This window comes from Paramisgurnus dabryanus, chromosome 2 (genome assembly GCF_030506205.2).
Source record: "Paramisgurnus dabryanus chromosome 2, PD_genome_1.1, whole genome shotgun sequence".
Lineage (NCBI taxonomy): Eukaryota > Metazoa > Chordata > Actinopteri > Cypriniformes > Cobitidae > Paramisgurnus > Paramisgurnus dabryanus.
Window position 1 is genome coordinate 24,591,203 of NC_133338.1, and position 15,583 is coordinate 24,606,785.

General features: G+C 38.3%; 1 protein-coding gene across 3 annotated transcripts in view; it reads left to right on the forward strand.

Moving 5' to 3' along the window:
• The window catches only part of exoc6b (exocyst complex component 6B), a 122,243-nt gene that overhangs the window by 72,134 nt on the left and 34,526 nt on the right, over positions 1-15,583 (forward strand). For 2 of the 3 annotated variants that reach the window (XR_010526096.2, XM_065248775.1), the window contains exons 16-19: positions 349-460; positions 1,918-2,052; positions 2,548-2,727; positions 4,297-4,326. Coding sequence is in view for 2 of the 3 variants with exons in the window: in XM_065248775.1 (XP_065104847.1) it covers positions 349-460; positions 1,918-2,052; positions 2,548-2,727; positions 4,297-4,326 (457 nt within the window). In the remaining variant the exon portion in view is untranslated. The remainder of the gene's footprint in view (positions 1-348; positions 461-1,917; positions 2,053-2,547; positions 2,728-4,296; positions 4,327-15,583) is intronic. The other variant, XM_065248776.1, reaches the window with a different exon arrangement.

The following is a 15,583-nucleotide window of genomic DNA, read 5'->3' on the forward strand; positions in this document are numbered from 1 at the left end:
TCCGACACGGTTCAGGTATAATTAGCGGCATCGGCTATCGGGTAATTTAAAATGAATGCGTTTTTGCGGAAAAGACCCAAGCTATGCATTGATTCCTTTTTCCAACCCCTCCTCTGTTTGCCAACGCTTGCGACATTGCGTGGGTCGCACTCGGGTCTAAATTTCTTGCCTTGTCTCTGCTCAGGTCTTTTAAAAAAAGATTTATGCACATCAGGTTTGGGTAAAATGTGATTTGGGTCATTTCGGGCTGGGTACATTTCCTTGGACCCGAGAAGAGCTCTACTACCAACTGAGCTAACAGAATCCATTCGATATTGGATTTCTAATGGAATAATCTCTTGTGTTTAGCTCCACAGAAATTGACGACATGATCCGTAAGTCTACAAACCTGCTGCTCACACGAACCCTCAGCCACTGCCTACAGTATGCCACAAAAAAGAAGAACGTAGGATTGGCAGAGGTAAGAATCTTTTGCCTTCTTTTACACCTTTTTAAAGGGATAGTTCATCCAAAAATGAAAATTTTGTCATCATTTCTCACTATCATGTTGTTATAAAAAATAAATGAGTTTCTTTCTTCAGTTAAACACAAAGGAGGATATTTTGATAAATGATGATAAGCATGCAATTGACAGTACCCTTTATCTTCCATTGTAGGAAAACACTATGAAAATATTAAATGGAATAAAATACTATGGAAGTCATTAGGTACCGTCAACTGTATGCTTACCGATAAAAGCATTTAACTTATATATCTTCTTCAGTATAAAAAGATATCAAAACGAGATTAAATCTTTGTCAAAACATAAAATGTTTTTATTGTGCTACTCAGCTGTATTTTTTTGTTATGAAGGCTTAAACCAAAACAGTTTGATTGATATTAATTGAAATGCATCAAAAAACTAGATTTAAAAAAAATTTAAATGCAGCTGCCCATGCTTCTTGCGCAAGTGTGTTTAGTCCGTTTTATTCTTTGCTGATATAGAAATGGGCAGAAGGTCCTGTTTATAACCCCTCAACTCCAGATGAATTAAGTTCATATGGGTGCCACTGATGATGTGTGGGTTGCAGTCCGTTAGCGGCACAGCAAAACCTAGCCTGCTTGCTACACACACACACACACACACACACACACACACACACACACACACACACACACACACACACACACACACACAGTCATACACCAGATCAGGTATCTTGCATCTATCCCCCCTTCCCCTGCCCCGGATCTGGCAGAGGTGCGGAAGTGTGACCCGGGCTCTGCACCGCGCTTCCCTCTCTGCATGGTGCAGCAAGGCTGGATAGTGGTAGGAATTAGAGGGTCCAAGGTAAAGGTCTGGGCTCAATTAGCACCCATGTGCCTTAGTGCCTTATTGCTGACAGCCCTGCCCTGCCCGTGTACCTCGAACTCTGCACCGCAGACCAACTAACTGAACATAGAGCAGCTCCAGGTCTGCTTCCCACAGACAGACCCTCTCTGTCCCTTAAAACATACCCTTGACTTCCTCTCTGTACCCTTTCCCCTTTGGAATTACTCCCATTTGGCATGTTTGCCATTTGTTATTATTCATACCTCCAGAATCTGTTCTCAAACGCACTGCTTGCTTTTCTCTGTGATTAGTGTACTGCATGAAGGTTTTTTTTTGGAGTGGCAAAAGAAAACCGGAAGTTTATTATTACTATGTAAAATGAGGTCAGTGATTGGTTCATAGGATGTTTTAGTTTAAGTAGTAAAGGAGATCTAGTAACATGTAAGTAATGTTAAGCAAACAAATACATTTTCTGCCTTATTAATCTTCTGTGAATCTCATGTTTTAACTAGAAAGCAAATGATTGCGCTATATCAATCAGATATCAGCAAAAATACTGTAGTTATCCAAAATAATGCTCTGAAATGTCATTTGATTTCCAAAAGTTGGTTCAGATCATCATCAACACCACTCACCTGGAGCAGTCCTGTCACTTCCTAGAGGAGTTCATCTCAATCATAACAAATGTGCCTCCCGACACCATAAATGCCACCAAGCTCTATGGAACGTCCACCTTCAAGGTACAGTGGAACAATGCAGCAAGTGACATAAGATGTTATGTCATATAGGCTGTTTTTCATATGCAATGTATTATAACCTCAGTAAAACACATTCTGTATCATGTGACCTGTCACATTATCTGGGTTTTGTCATGTCGTGCCAAGTTAAACTCTGCCACAGTTACAAAATCAGTCAGTAACTAATATGTTTAATATGCAGTCACAAAGTCACTGCGTCCCGGTCTACCCAGCACAATGTGCCATAAAATAGCGACCCACGAAATTACTTGTGGTCACTTTATCATTACATTATATTATGCATTCTGCAGATGGTTTTATCCAAAGCCACTTACAGTGCTATACAAGGTATACATTTTTATCGGTACGCGTGTTCCTTGGGTTCGAACCCGTGACCTTTTTGCACTGCTAATGCAATGCTCTACCACTGAGCTATACAGCAGCATGTATAGCTCACGTTATGACTTTTTGCCATTTCTTGACTCTCTTATTGTCTAGGATGCAAGACATTCGGCTGAAGAGGAGATCTACACTAATCTGAATCAAAAGATTGACCAGTTTCTGCAGCTGGCTGATTATGATTGGACGGCTGCACAGGGAGGCGGGCAGGCCAGCGACTATTTGAGTGACCTCATCGCTTTCCTCTGCAGCACTTTTGCAGTGTTCACACACCTGCCGGTGAGTATTTTATGCACAAGCACATATCAACATGCTTATCTGCATTTCTGCAAAAAATAAAAGTGTTAATAAAACTTTTGTTGTGCCTTTAAATTAAGACGAGACCTTTATTTATTATTTATTCTAAATAAAGAATTTGATATAGAGAAAACAGATTTGATATGGCCCACATCCTAAAGGTCAAAGATATAATATGTAACCCTACTTGTGAAAACCCAGCTGAAGTCATTTTTTGGTGATTTACTGTTTTCTACATAAAATCATCCTACATAATGTGAAGTACGTTTAGTGAAATATAACTTTGATAAAAATTTAAATCAGTGTAAAATCTCCTAATCTTTAAGACTTTAGCCTGGACAGGGTCACATACTCATTCTTACCTCTGGATTAGATTATTTTTATTTTTAACTTTTTTATTTAAGTGTTTTCAGTACTAAACATCTTAAATATATTTTTCAATAATCATGTGTGCTGGGTTATTGGAAGAACACATGCTTACTTCAGATTTACATTGCATCTTGTAAATTATTATTTTTTGTATTTTTTGTACTTGTACTTTATTATCTTTTTAATTTTAATTGGCATTTGTTAGCCATTCATTGTGACATTTCAGAAAGCCTGTATCCATCGACTCCATTGCTCTAAAGGAGATTGTACTCTCAATACACTTGAACTTTAAGTGGGGTGGGGTCATGGCAAGTAAGAGGATTGTCGTGTTTTAAGTCCCTACGGCTTAGCTCACATGGACTTACAGAGATCCTGTGGCGTGACCTTAGGTTGCAGCTCTGGTTATATGAGTCTGGCCCTGACCCCTGACCCTGGGGATTTCTGATAAACAAAGAATTTAAGGATTTTCCCTTCTATGGGCCTCAACCAAACACGTTCCCATCTGAAGCATTGCTGGTGGCAGCATGCTGAGCTGCCCCTTATTTCTGTAATCTCTCAAAATCTGCTCTTTATCTTAACTCTCACTACAAGAGATGTACAGCTCTCGCTGGAAAACAGCCCTCACATTGTTGGATAAATTTCACCAACAGGGGGCAATGTTTGTACGACCCCAGGTCAGGTTACGGTCAGGCTGAAAGTCTCACTTTCACCGTCTACCCTCGCACAAGACACCTAACAACACATGCACAGTCAAACAATCTCCGTTATGGAACGTATATTGTTGTGTTTGGACATTCCAGCACTGCATGTTCGTATTTGCGTCCTGTTTAACTGACCCCAGGCTTTACAACAATGGTTTGTTTACAGGGGAGCTCAACAACTGGCCGCTCCTCACAACTTGGAGTTTATGTGCGACCCTCCCCTCATGTCACGATACGTTCACCGCCAGAAACTCCAATAATGACTCCAAAACCACAGTCCTGTCAATCATGCTTCCTTGGCCTTTCCCACCTCAACCTCAAACCATCACGGGCACTCAAGAGGCATTTTCAGTGTTGACCGTGAAACAGTTTGTCCAAGTTCTTACGAAGAGTGCGGTTGACTGACCTTGTGTTTGAACCCAGGGAAAGTCATAAACTCTGACCTTTAAACTTAAAATATGTCTCTGTCTGTCTTCTGTAGGGTAATGCTATAGAGCACGCCACGCTACCGGTGAGTATGGTTATGGTGTGGTCTAACTGAAGGTATATCCATGGCCATTTCTCATAAGAGTAATGAAGCACTGCCGCATGCTGCCTGGTGTTCATCTGACCCACTCATGCAGTAGATGTTTGGATGCAGACGTCATTGACGTTTGTTTGTAGATGTTTACCATAGAGCTTTATACTATCAAATATTCTACAAAAGAGAATATTTGTGTATGCTCCACGACCTTAAAAGCAAAGACAACAACCATGTGATACTTGTTTTACTGCGGTGAGTATTTTAAGGTGGTCTATTAAAATCAGAAGACTTAAAGGATTAGTCAATTTTCTTTAAAAAAATCCAGATAATTTACTCACCACCATGTCATCCAAAATGTTGATGTCTTTCTTTTTTCAGGCGAGAAGAAATTATGTTTTTTTGAGAAAAACATTCCAGGATTTTTCTTATTTTAATGGACCCCAACACGTAACAGTTTTAATGCAGTTTAAAATTGCAGTTTCAAAGGACTCTAAACGGTCTTATCTAGCGAAACGATTGTCATTTTTTACAAGAAAAATAAAAAATATGCACTTTTAAACCACAACTTCTCGTCTATCTCCGATCCTGTGATGTGCCAGGGTGACCTCACGCAATAAGTCATCATCACACCAAGAGATCACGGATGACGAATGCGAAACTATGCCCCAGTGTTTACAAGTGTGGAGAAAGAGGACCGTTCAGACGTATGTGGAATGATACTAATTAATGTCTTTGTGTCAGTTTATTGTTTAAAACGGTCCGCAAATATGCATTTCATATATGTAACACGTGACCTTTTAACGTCATTACGCAATTACGCGAGGTCGCGCTGACGCGTCACAGGACCGGAGATAGACGAGAAGTTGTGGTTTAAAAGTGAATTTTTTTTTGGTCAAAAATGACAATCGTTTCGCTAGATAAGATCCGTTTGCCTCGTTTGGGATCGTTTAGAGACTCCGTTGAAACTGCAATTTTATACTGCATTAAAACGGTTAAGTGTTGGGATCCATTAAAGTCCATTAAAATGAGAAAAATCTTGGAATGTTTTCCACAAAAACATAATTTCTTCTCGCCTGAACAAAGAAAGACATCAACATTTTGGATGACATGGTGGTGAGTAAATATCTGTTATTTTGTTTTGTTTTTGTTTTTTAGAAAATTTACTAATCCTTTAAGAACAGACAGGCACCAGTCAGAATTTTTGTTTCTGGACAGAAAAGATGTCTTGGCTGTACACTAGTTTGTACAAAAGGTACAGGGATGTCACAAGGAAACTTGCATTAAAAAACACATTTCAAATAGCATGAAGAATTCTCTCAAAAAACGGTGTTTCTTTATTTTGAACTTTAAAAGTTGAGCTAATTTTGTAGCATTGGCAGGACACTTAGAAGTGCGAAATGTAAGGTATTGGAGCTTTTTGTGCTGTAACACGTTGTTCCTTCAAGTCTGTTCATGCTTTGTCAGATATTTTGTGAGTCGTACCGTAAAGGGCCAGATTTACTAAACGGGGCAAATTAGCATGAGAGCGCAATTCCAAAAAAGCGCACATGGGAGTGGTAATATCTGCGGGTTATTTACAAAAAAAGTGCGAATGAAATATTACAGCGCAACAGCTGATTTCCATAATGACCAACGCAATCTACTAAGAGCGGCGCAAATTAGTTCAGGGTCGCAAATAAGCAAAGCTAATCTTGAGTTCAGCACCACGGAAATCACAGCGGAAAATTTGGAGTGTGTAATCCCAGCTAACTAAGGGCCTTTTTACACCTGTTTACTTCATTTGTTTTCTCTGATTGGATAGCTATCTGATTTGTTAAAACTGTTCCATTTACATTTGGCCACACAAATGCGTCTTGGCAAAACGGATACGAATCCGATCTTCTACTCCCTCGCAAATACAATATTCATTACTCCACCTTAAAAAACTTAAGACGACGTTTATGCAACAAAAGACAGCACTTAATGTATGTTGTACTGTATGTTGGGCAGGGAATGTGCGTCTCCTTGCTCTGCATGAGCTGGAGCATGCAGTTAAGAGCAGAACGAGAGTGACAGCGCGGTGATTTAACGTACAGGTCCATGACGGGGAAAATGTTCACAAAACTCTCAAAGTTTTATTTCTTTGTTAAATGTCATTCGAGTTTTTCATTGGACTCTTATTGGTTCTAGGAAGTTTTTTTACCCGATGTCATCGCTTGTTAAGCAACGAGTGTGTCGTCTTTGTTTGTTTGCTTCTTTGCCGGCTAACTTCCGGGTGGTGTGCTTACGTTTGGATTGGAAGGAGTTATGCGCTGACATAGTGGTTTCATCAAAGATATGTATGTACACTTGTCCAGTTCGTCTGAAATGCGTCCCAGACCACCTCCTGGAGTAGTTTGAGTGGTCGGATTTAAATCCATCTCTAAAAAGTTTCGAAGGGCATTTACACCTGGTCTTTTTACGATCAGATACCTATCCGATTAGAGAAAACGCATGAAGTGACCAAGTGTAAAAAGTCCCAAAGCTGTAGTACACTGAAAAGAACTGAAGGACAAAAAAATGAAGGTTTACAAGAGTTCTGGTATTGCGTGTCTCCTCCTAGTGACTCCTCTTTTATTTACTTCAGAAAATAAAAAATAACATTGCTTGACAAACAATATTTTTTAATATAATATGTTCCTGTGGGATTCCAAATAAACTGTTACATGGTAAAAAATCCTCTGCATTGTATTATGCGCTCACTGATCTCTGTGATGCCTCTTTTTTTATGCAGCCATTTCAAGAGCAAAATGATTTAAGACCAGTGTTGGGGGTAACGCATTACAAGTAACGCGCATTACATAATAATATTACTTTTTTGAAGTAACGAGTAAAGTAACGCATTACTTTATAAATGTACACATTAATATTTGAGTTACTTTTTTTAAAAAGTAATGCAAGTTACTTTTCAGTTTAATTAATTCAATAAAAAATAAAATAATGTACTGAATTAAACTGAACATGTTAACGTAGAATTATGCACTCTGTGCACCTGAGCGGGAACTGTTTTTGTCAGAAACGGAGATGGCAGGCCAGAGCTTGACATTTTTGCGATCATAAAAAACACCTGCAAGCCCTGGAAGAGATCAAGCCCCAGCCAAGTAAGAAAAAGTAACGCAAAAGTAATGCAAAAGTAACATAAGCATTACTTTCCATGAAAAGTAACTAAGTAAAGCAATTATTTACTTTTTTGGGGAGTAACTTAATATTGTAATGCATTACTTTTAAAAGTAACTTTCCCCAACACTGTTTAAGACATGCTTTTTTCGGCGTTAAATAATGCGCAAATACTAGTCATAACACACGTGCGCAAACAATAATAAATCGTGTTGAGTGAATCATTTAAATAACCTCTTCCCCAAAATTTTGCGTCTAAAAAGGAAAACTCTTAGAAATGGATTTGCATTAAGGACAGTCGCAAAAATATCTAGATCAAACTTTTTCAGAGCTAATTATTCACTGCGTGTCTTAATGAAAATCCAGACATTTTTATTTAAATTGAAACCAGGCAAGTCTGCGTAATATTTCTCTACGAGCTCCCCCTAGTGTCTAAAAGTAAATACTTTCAAACACACTGTCGTGAAAACGAACTGTTGTCCCTCCCCCCTCAGAACAAAGTTTATCATCTTATTTCCAATCCAGTTATGTTAGGTTAGTAATATTTCCTTTCTTCTCGCGATATCTGAGACTTTGCGCGACTGAAGGACACCGGGTCGGATACAGCGAACTTGCAAGTGGGGTATTCTTCCTACAGACGGTAGGGGCGGGCGAGAGAGTGTTCATTCGTCCGGTAATGAGTCATTTAACCATATACCGACTTGCGAAGATGATTTATTAACATAAAAATGCTGCCTTGTGTCCCTTTAACGCCAAAATGATGGTTTGCGCTGTTAGTAAATCTGGCCCCAAATCTTTGTGTGGAAGCTTTCTGCTTGTTGACTGATTTCTGTCATATTCGTTTTTTTATTATTGACCTCATACTGGCAGGAAGAAAATTGGGCAGCGGATATAAGGACCTTTATTATGTAATATTTGATTCACCCACTGCATGCTTAACTACTTGGGTGACCCCTTCTAGTGTCTACAGTATTTTTATTCTATTTGAAAGAGGTTTCTTTTCCAATTCTTGATCGTATAGTAGTATAGTTGAGTACTCATTATGCTGCATTTCACATTGGTAGTCATAAATTTGTTTCAACGCACATTCGCATAAAGTTGAACTCAACACTGAGCTCAACTTTGTTGCTTCGCCAGTGGCCGCTGTCATTATAAATGCACTTCTGGCTGCTTTGTTGCTATTAATCAGTGTGAACACAATATGATTACACAGGTATGTGCATGTATGTGTGAATGGGTAATTTATTTGGGCAAGTAATGGTAGTTACTGTTTTGATCACACATTCGTAATTTCCAAGGTGTCAAAATGTGTTGGGTTTATGAGGAGGTTCATGGCCCACTTGAACTGTAAAAACCCAGAGGTGAAAGAAAGGCCTTCCATATCAATATCATCAAACACCTTGTCAGGGGAACAATGTTTGTCATTATTTACTTAAAGCCTGATTTGAGCCGTATTGTAGATCCAAACTCATTGGCCGCCGTCTTGGTTTTCTCGGTGTGTTTGGGAAACGCTGGAACCGTGCAGCTCGGTGTCGGGAAGTTCAACACATATTATCACCCTTTCTCCGAGCCGACTATAATTGACGCAGACATGGATTGGTTCTCCTCGAGCGATCACTTTCTGCTTCTCATTAGGATGCCATTGTCTTGCAAACAGTGATTGGTACGTGTTGCACAAACACACAGGAGCGTTTGAAATATGAGGATGTTGAGAGAGCCTTCAAGTTTTCTCAGGGGTCGTCCGCCTGTGGTGCACGCTGGGGTTGTTTGTAGAAGTGTTGTGAAGTTTCAAACATATTAAAACATTTCTTCTCGATGCTTGGCCTGATGTTCTGAGACCCATAGTTTGTAGCTTTGTCTTACTTTTGCATTATCATTATTTCTGGTTCTGTCTCACTGTATCTTGTTCTGTTTGTTTTGACAGCCAATTTCTGTTGAGTAGTTTTTAATGAGCCTTTGTTTAATTAGGAAGGCTGGAAAGAAAAGCCAGCAGCCTCAAACTGTTCACTCATTTCGACCTTTACTACTTTTTCATTCTTTCCCTTTCCTCTCTTTTTCGACCCCCTTTTGCTAATTGTTAACATCCCCCTTTTTCTGAACTGTAAAACAAATGCGCTACTGTGAGGTGGGGTGTGGCAAACTGAACAAAACGGTGTACATCCATTCCTAAAACATCCACAGATCAAAGCAACTGCTTTTATGTGTAGACAGATTCAGCTTGTTTGAAGCTTGTGAACCTCTTTAACCTATATTTTAAGTAAAAGTAAAGTTATAAAGTCTATGTAATTACATAAACTCTGAATAAAAAAATCGTATAATTTTTACTTCCAAATAGCGCAAATTTGTCAAGATTGCAGCTCCGCACTGGATATTTAACCTTTTGCTCTAACCCTTAAAATGTTTTTAATTAAAACGTTGTTTTGTAGGAAAATTCACATGTAGGCGCTGTTTACATTTGAAAATCTTTCTGAAAGTTTTACTGAAAGTTCTCAGATCCGAAGGTTTATTAGGTCATGAGAAACATAAATTCAGTCAAGTGTGTCCCAGCATTTGACTGGTAGTGTTTCACAAGTCAATACATCACAATATATCATAATTGTATCATGATTGAAATCGCACCAGATGTGCTAGAGAGATCCAGTTTGTCTGTAAAGAAGAAATTTTTTTTATTTTTCACTATTCTGCACTTTTGCTGTAGAGGTGTACTTTCCCGTTATAAACTTGGTATAGTAACATTAGTTGAATTTTTTTCTTGAGCTAAGTGTATTACACCGCATCCTAATCGATAGCTGCAGCTATCGATTCTTTTTGTAATCGATTAATCTAGCACTTTTTCAATCGATTAATCGGATAAAAAATTTGTGTGTGTTTTTAAGCAACCAAAACAAATAATGCTTAACGAAAATGATTTTTTATTTAAAAAAAAAACAGAGTTATTGACATTTGGCTCCAAAACTAAGCATATTTATTGCAATTTTTACCCATTTAGTGTTTATAAGTGCCAGTGCCAACAATTAAGCAATTAAATGTATTAATATGCACAACAGGTTTCATGCTGTAATCTAGCCATGACATCAAAGTAAATATCGGGTATGTACATTTCTACACCTGCAGCATTTACCATTAGTTCACTAACAAATATTTGTGATCGGCTCTATTTGCCATGGTAACAACCTGTGTGTGCACGTGTGCTGTGCGTGAGGAAGAGTGACACCCCAGTCAGACCAGTTGCTTCATTGTAGTTTGGTACGGCAGAAATACATATATTCATTTTCAATAGAACGCTGCATTTGGCTTGCATCACTTGCGTTGCATTTTAGGTGAAGCATCCGTCCGAAAAATATGCCTTATATCGTGTGTTGTGGCATTGCGTGCAGTTAGGACACTGTATTACAGTATTTTTGTTTATTATATGCATGTTAATTTTTTTGTATTTTAAGATATATAATTTGCAATTAATATCTTAATTGTTGTTTTAACGATTTGCAAAAACATATTATCGAGTGTATAGCCCGCTTTTAAAGAAACAACATTCAGTGACCACAAATTTAGTGTGTGCATGCGCATTCACAGCATGATGTAGCCACAAATTTGATTGCAGTGTTTGTCCGATTTGTAGAAAGCAACAATCAGATTCATTAATACTTAAATCCAATCACACTCTTTTTATCTCTGTCACAGGCCAGGCACGCGTGGGGCCAAACACACATGCACAGTTACTTGAAGTTGTTTTTCAAGCGAATACAGTCAGTTCGTTGTAATAATTTGAAATGGACTATTGGTTCATCAATTAACTGTAAACAGTGAACTATTATAAGCATGACAGAGTGAAATGTCTGATCGAGAAACTCGCTATATAAAAGCAATAACTTGCAGTAACTTCATATGATGTGTTTGACAGACTTTTGCATTTGCTGACTGGTATGTCATATTTTTGCTTTTTGTAAGCTACACCGTTTTGTATGAAGTATGCAAAGTACTGTCTGTTATCATTATCAGCAAAATCACAGATATTATTGACAATGACATTTTTTTTGGCAATGTCGCACACCTGAGATAGAGAATGGGAGATAGAGAATGGGATGCAAAACATGTTTCAGGAGTAATTCTACTGTAACAATGAAAGTGAAATTGAATTGAAATGCATCTCTCTTTTTTGCTTTGCCTTAGGTAAGAACACCTTTGATCTTAATAGTTGCCAAATGTATAGATTTTTTGTCCAATTGCATTCTTTATACATTTGTATAATCTGAAGAACTTTTTTTACTGTGAAGAATCTTTTGTGAAACAGAAACGTTATTCAGATTTTAGACAGAAAAGGGTTTTCTATGGAATCGTGATTCACCTTTTTTTTTCAGAGTGTACCTAGATTAGCGAAACATCTAAAATGTTGGCCTACTCCGACATACTGTACAACCACACCTAACAAAGTTTTGTATCAAACTCTCAAAATCATATGCCAGTCCATTCTATCCTTCAACACCCAGAACATCCAATCGTAGTTTACAAAAAATCCAAGAGTTTCCAATCAGACTGAACGATTCAAGCTTGTGAATTAGTAGAACGGCCCCAGCAAGGGACAGGTATCCTTGTGTTTTCATTGCACCATGAGGAAAAGAAACAACAAACAGCCCTTATTACTTTGGCCCCTGTGATTTATTATGGCTATTAAACATACAGAGACGGGAGGCCGGAAAACAAGCGTGTTTATTTTTTAATCACTGCAGTGCAACGCATGCACTCTAATCATGTGTAATCGCCTAGTTAGGCCTCAAAGTGCTGCTGACTGATTAGTGGCCGACTGAGTATGATCTCAATACTTGTATCAGAAAGAGAAAGCGAGAGAGAGATAGGAAAGCACTGGCTTTAATACCCTATTTGTCAAGCAAACTTGTTGGATTCCAAAAACATGAAACGTTTTCCACTCATTTATGATCCCATGGCTTCTGTAGATTAGCACATAGGCCACAAACATTATTTCCAAAGCTGGTTGAGATGGATTAGTGCAATTATACAGGGGAACTCATTCCAAACAGGACACGATCCCTCATGCTTCCCCTTCTCCCTTCTGATTCCACCCAACCTGAACTGTTAAGGTCTGTGTCGGTCAGATGGGCGTGTGGGTGTACTGTATACTTTATACAACATTTTTGAGTTTCAAAGCCATATGGGCAACTGATGGCCTCCCCCAGCTCAGTCTTCTGCTTTTGTGTAAAGGCAACCAATGTTGTAGCTGTGGCTTGGCATGTGCTGATAACAAGAAGTAACAAATGATAAAAAAGAAGATAAAACGAGCACACCGACAGGTAAAATTTTAAGGGACAGATTTTTGCACCAGCGCAAACCATCATTTTGTCGTTAAATAACGACTATTGGGATTTACTAAAGACGCGCAGTGGAAAATTAGCGCTAAAAAGGTTTGGTCTAGTTATTTTTGCCACTGACTTTATTGCAAATGCATTTCTAGAAGTTTCCCTTTCAGACGCAACATTTTTGGGAGATTATTTAACTCTTTCACCGCCAGCGTTTTTAAAAAAAGTTGCCAGCCAGCGCCAGCATTTTTCATGATTTTCACAAAAGTTTAATGTCTTCCAGAAAATGTTCTTCTTAAAATATATAAACATACAGTATACCAAATGAAAGAACAGACCCTCTGCTTTCAAACAGAAAAAACTGTTTCATCCTACCTTCAGTGGTTCTTTTGTAATCAGCTTTTGAATATGGGTAGGTTTCTGCAAAAACACCACATTTTAAGCAAAAAGCAGAGATAATTCAATTTTTGTGACGGACTTTTCATAGAGTTCCCATTAAGAGCCGAAAAAAGCATGTCTTAAATTACTTTGTGCTTGAAATCGCTGGAATTTATTATTATTGCATCACAGAGAGCGGAGGATTACAAGGCAGATGATTGTTTTGACCTGTAACAGTTTATTTAGAATGCCAGAGGAACATATTATTCAAAAATATTGTTTACCAAGCCATGTTATTTTTTATTTGCTGAAGTAAATAAAAAAGCAGTCACTACAAGATGTTACACAATACCAGACGTTTCAAAACTTCTTGTTTCAAACCTTATTTTTTTTGTCCTCCAGTTCTTTTCAGTATATTATGGCTTTGTTAGGTGGGATTACACACCCTGAATTTCAACTGCGATTTCCGTACGGCCAAACTCAAGATCAGCTCTGCTTATTTGTGGGCCTTAACTAATTTGCGTCACTCTTGGTAGATACCGTTGGTCATTATGGAAATCAGCTGTTGCGCTGTGTTATTTGATTTGCGCTTTTTTAGTAAATAACCTGCAGATATTGCCACTCCCATCAGTTTTTTTTTTGGAATTGTGCTCTCACTCTTATTTGCCCCCTTTAGTAAATCTGGCCCTAAGTGCAAGATTTTAAGTGAAGTAAGGTTAAAGGTAGGGTTTCACATTTTGAAAAATGGTCGAAAGGTGGTCACATCTCATGTCTCATTCTCCGGTGAGAAAACTTTGCAGTACAAAGTGAATAACATTACCAAAATAACCAACATAAACAACTGGTTTACATCAGAATTAGTTAAAGCACACTTTCGGTTGTGTAGACGTAGTAACTATATCGTTGCGCTAATCCGTAAACGAACACAAATTTCATAAGCAACACAACGTTTCATCAAAGTAGAATATCTGAATCCATCTCAATACAAACATATTACGTACCTACCTTACCAAAATAAACAGTGCAACGACCCTTTCAAAACCCTTTGCCTCCTGCAGCTGTTTGCATCTCGTGGTAAAGCAGTAAGGTTACCGATGTTAATTTGGGTTTTTGCTCTCCGCTGATCCAGGCAGTTTTTGCTGTTGTTGTTAAAAAAGATGGCTTTCGTTTTGTTGCTCCTGTGTAGGTTGTCAATTCAGCAGAAAAGTTTGCCATTCTCGCTGTTTACAGACAGGAGGTGAGCGCACGTGAACGCGCCAATGACGTATGGTGTCTGCGTGGACTAGCTGTGCGGTGGGCATTCAAATTACGTTTGCTTATTAGGGCCAAAAAAGGAAATGACCGAAATCTATGATTGGTTGAAAATTTTTGGTCCTACGCCTTTCACAGATGACATAAATTTCTACAAATACATTTAAACAACTTAACACAGTGATTCCTATCAGGATGTGAGGAGACTTTTAACCAGCATAACTAAAAATGTTTCCGGATCAAATCTGTTACCCTACCTTTAAGACAAAGTTATTTGGACACTCTTTGGTGATCATAGTGCGGTTCTCAAACTTTCCACTGTGCGCCCCCCTCGCCTTGTTTAGGGTGCATAAAGAGTTTGGTGCTAACAAGGCTTCGGGATTGATTCCCAGGAATGGATTAATAGTACCCGAGACTGGTTTTATAGTGTTTCCCACAGATATGAAATATACTTTCGGTGGTAGCCGGTGAAAAAGGCAATCATTACCCACCGACAAAAGAAATGGTCTACTATCTGTGTGACAAACAACTAGTAATGTGTGACACAACACAATACTTTGATTAAATTGAACATTTATTTCACACAGTTTTTTGCAATGATATATGATGCAAAACTTATCTAGATGATAAAAATCTAGATGATCCCTTTTATAAAACTGTATTGAATATAATAATATGTATAGTATATTAATAATAGACAGTGCAGGTCTATATATTATAAGTGTGATTGGTGTTATAATGGTTTATGTAGCATAGATCAGGATCAGTAGAAGTGCCTTTCTCTTTCTATTCCTCTCTTGTGGTTAAAAGAGCTTAATCCACTTATTATTTCAGATTAGCATTGCTTTTTTGCTACCATCTCTGTGCTCTCTGAGAAAAATGTTTTAGATATAAAAGACTATTTATTAAGAAAATTATAAAAATGGGAGAAAGAAAATGCAGTGAGTGGTTGTGACTTTAATGCGTCAGCGCTGCATGACTGTTTAGGCCGTTCTCTGATCGACTTGGTTTTACACACAATGTTAATCAGACCGGGGACCCGAAATAATTAAACTGGGACCGAACCTGACCCGACTGACCATTTAAAATATTGACCCGGAACCGTACAGGTCCCGGGGTCCTCCTTGAAGGCCTCTAATGCATTCAACTCTGCTCAAGTTCAGAAACAT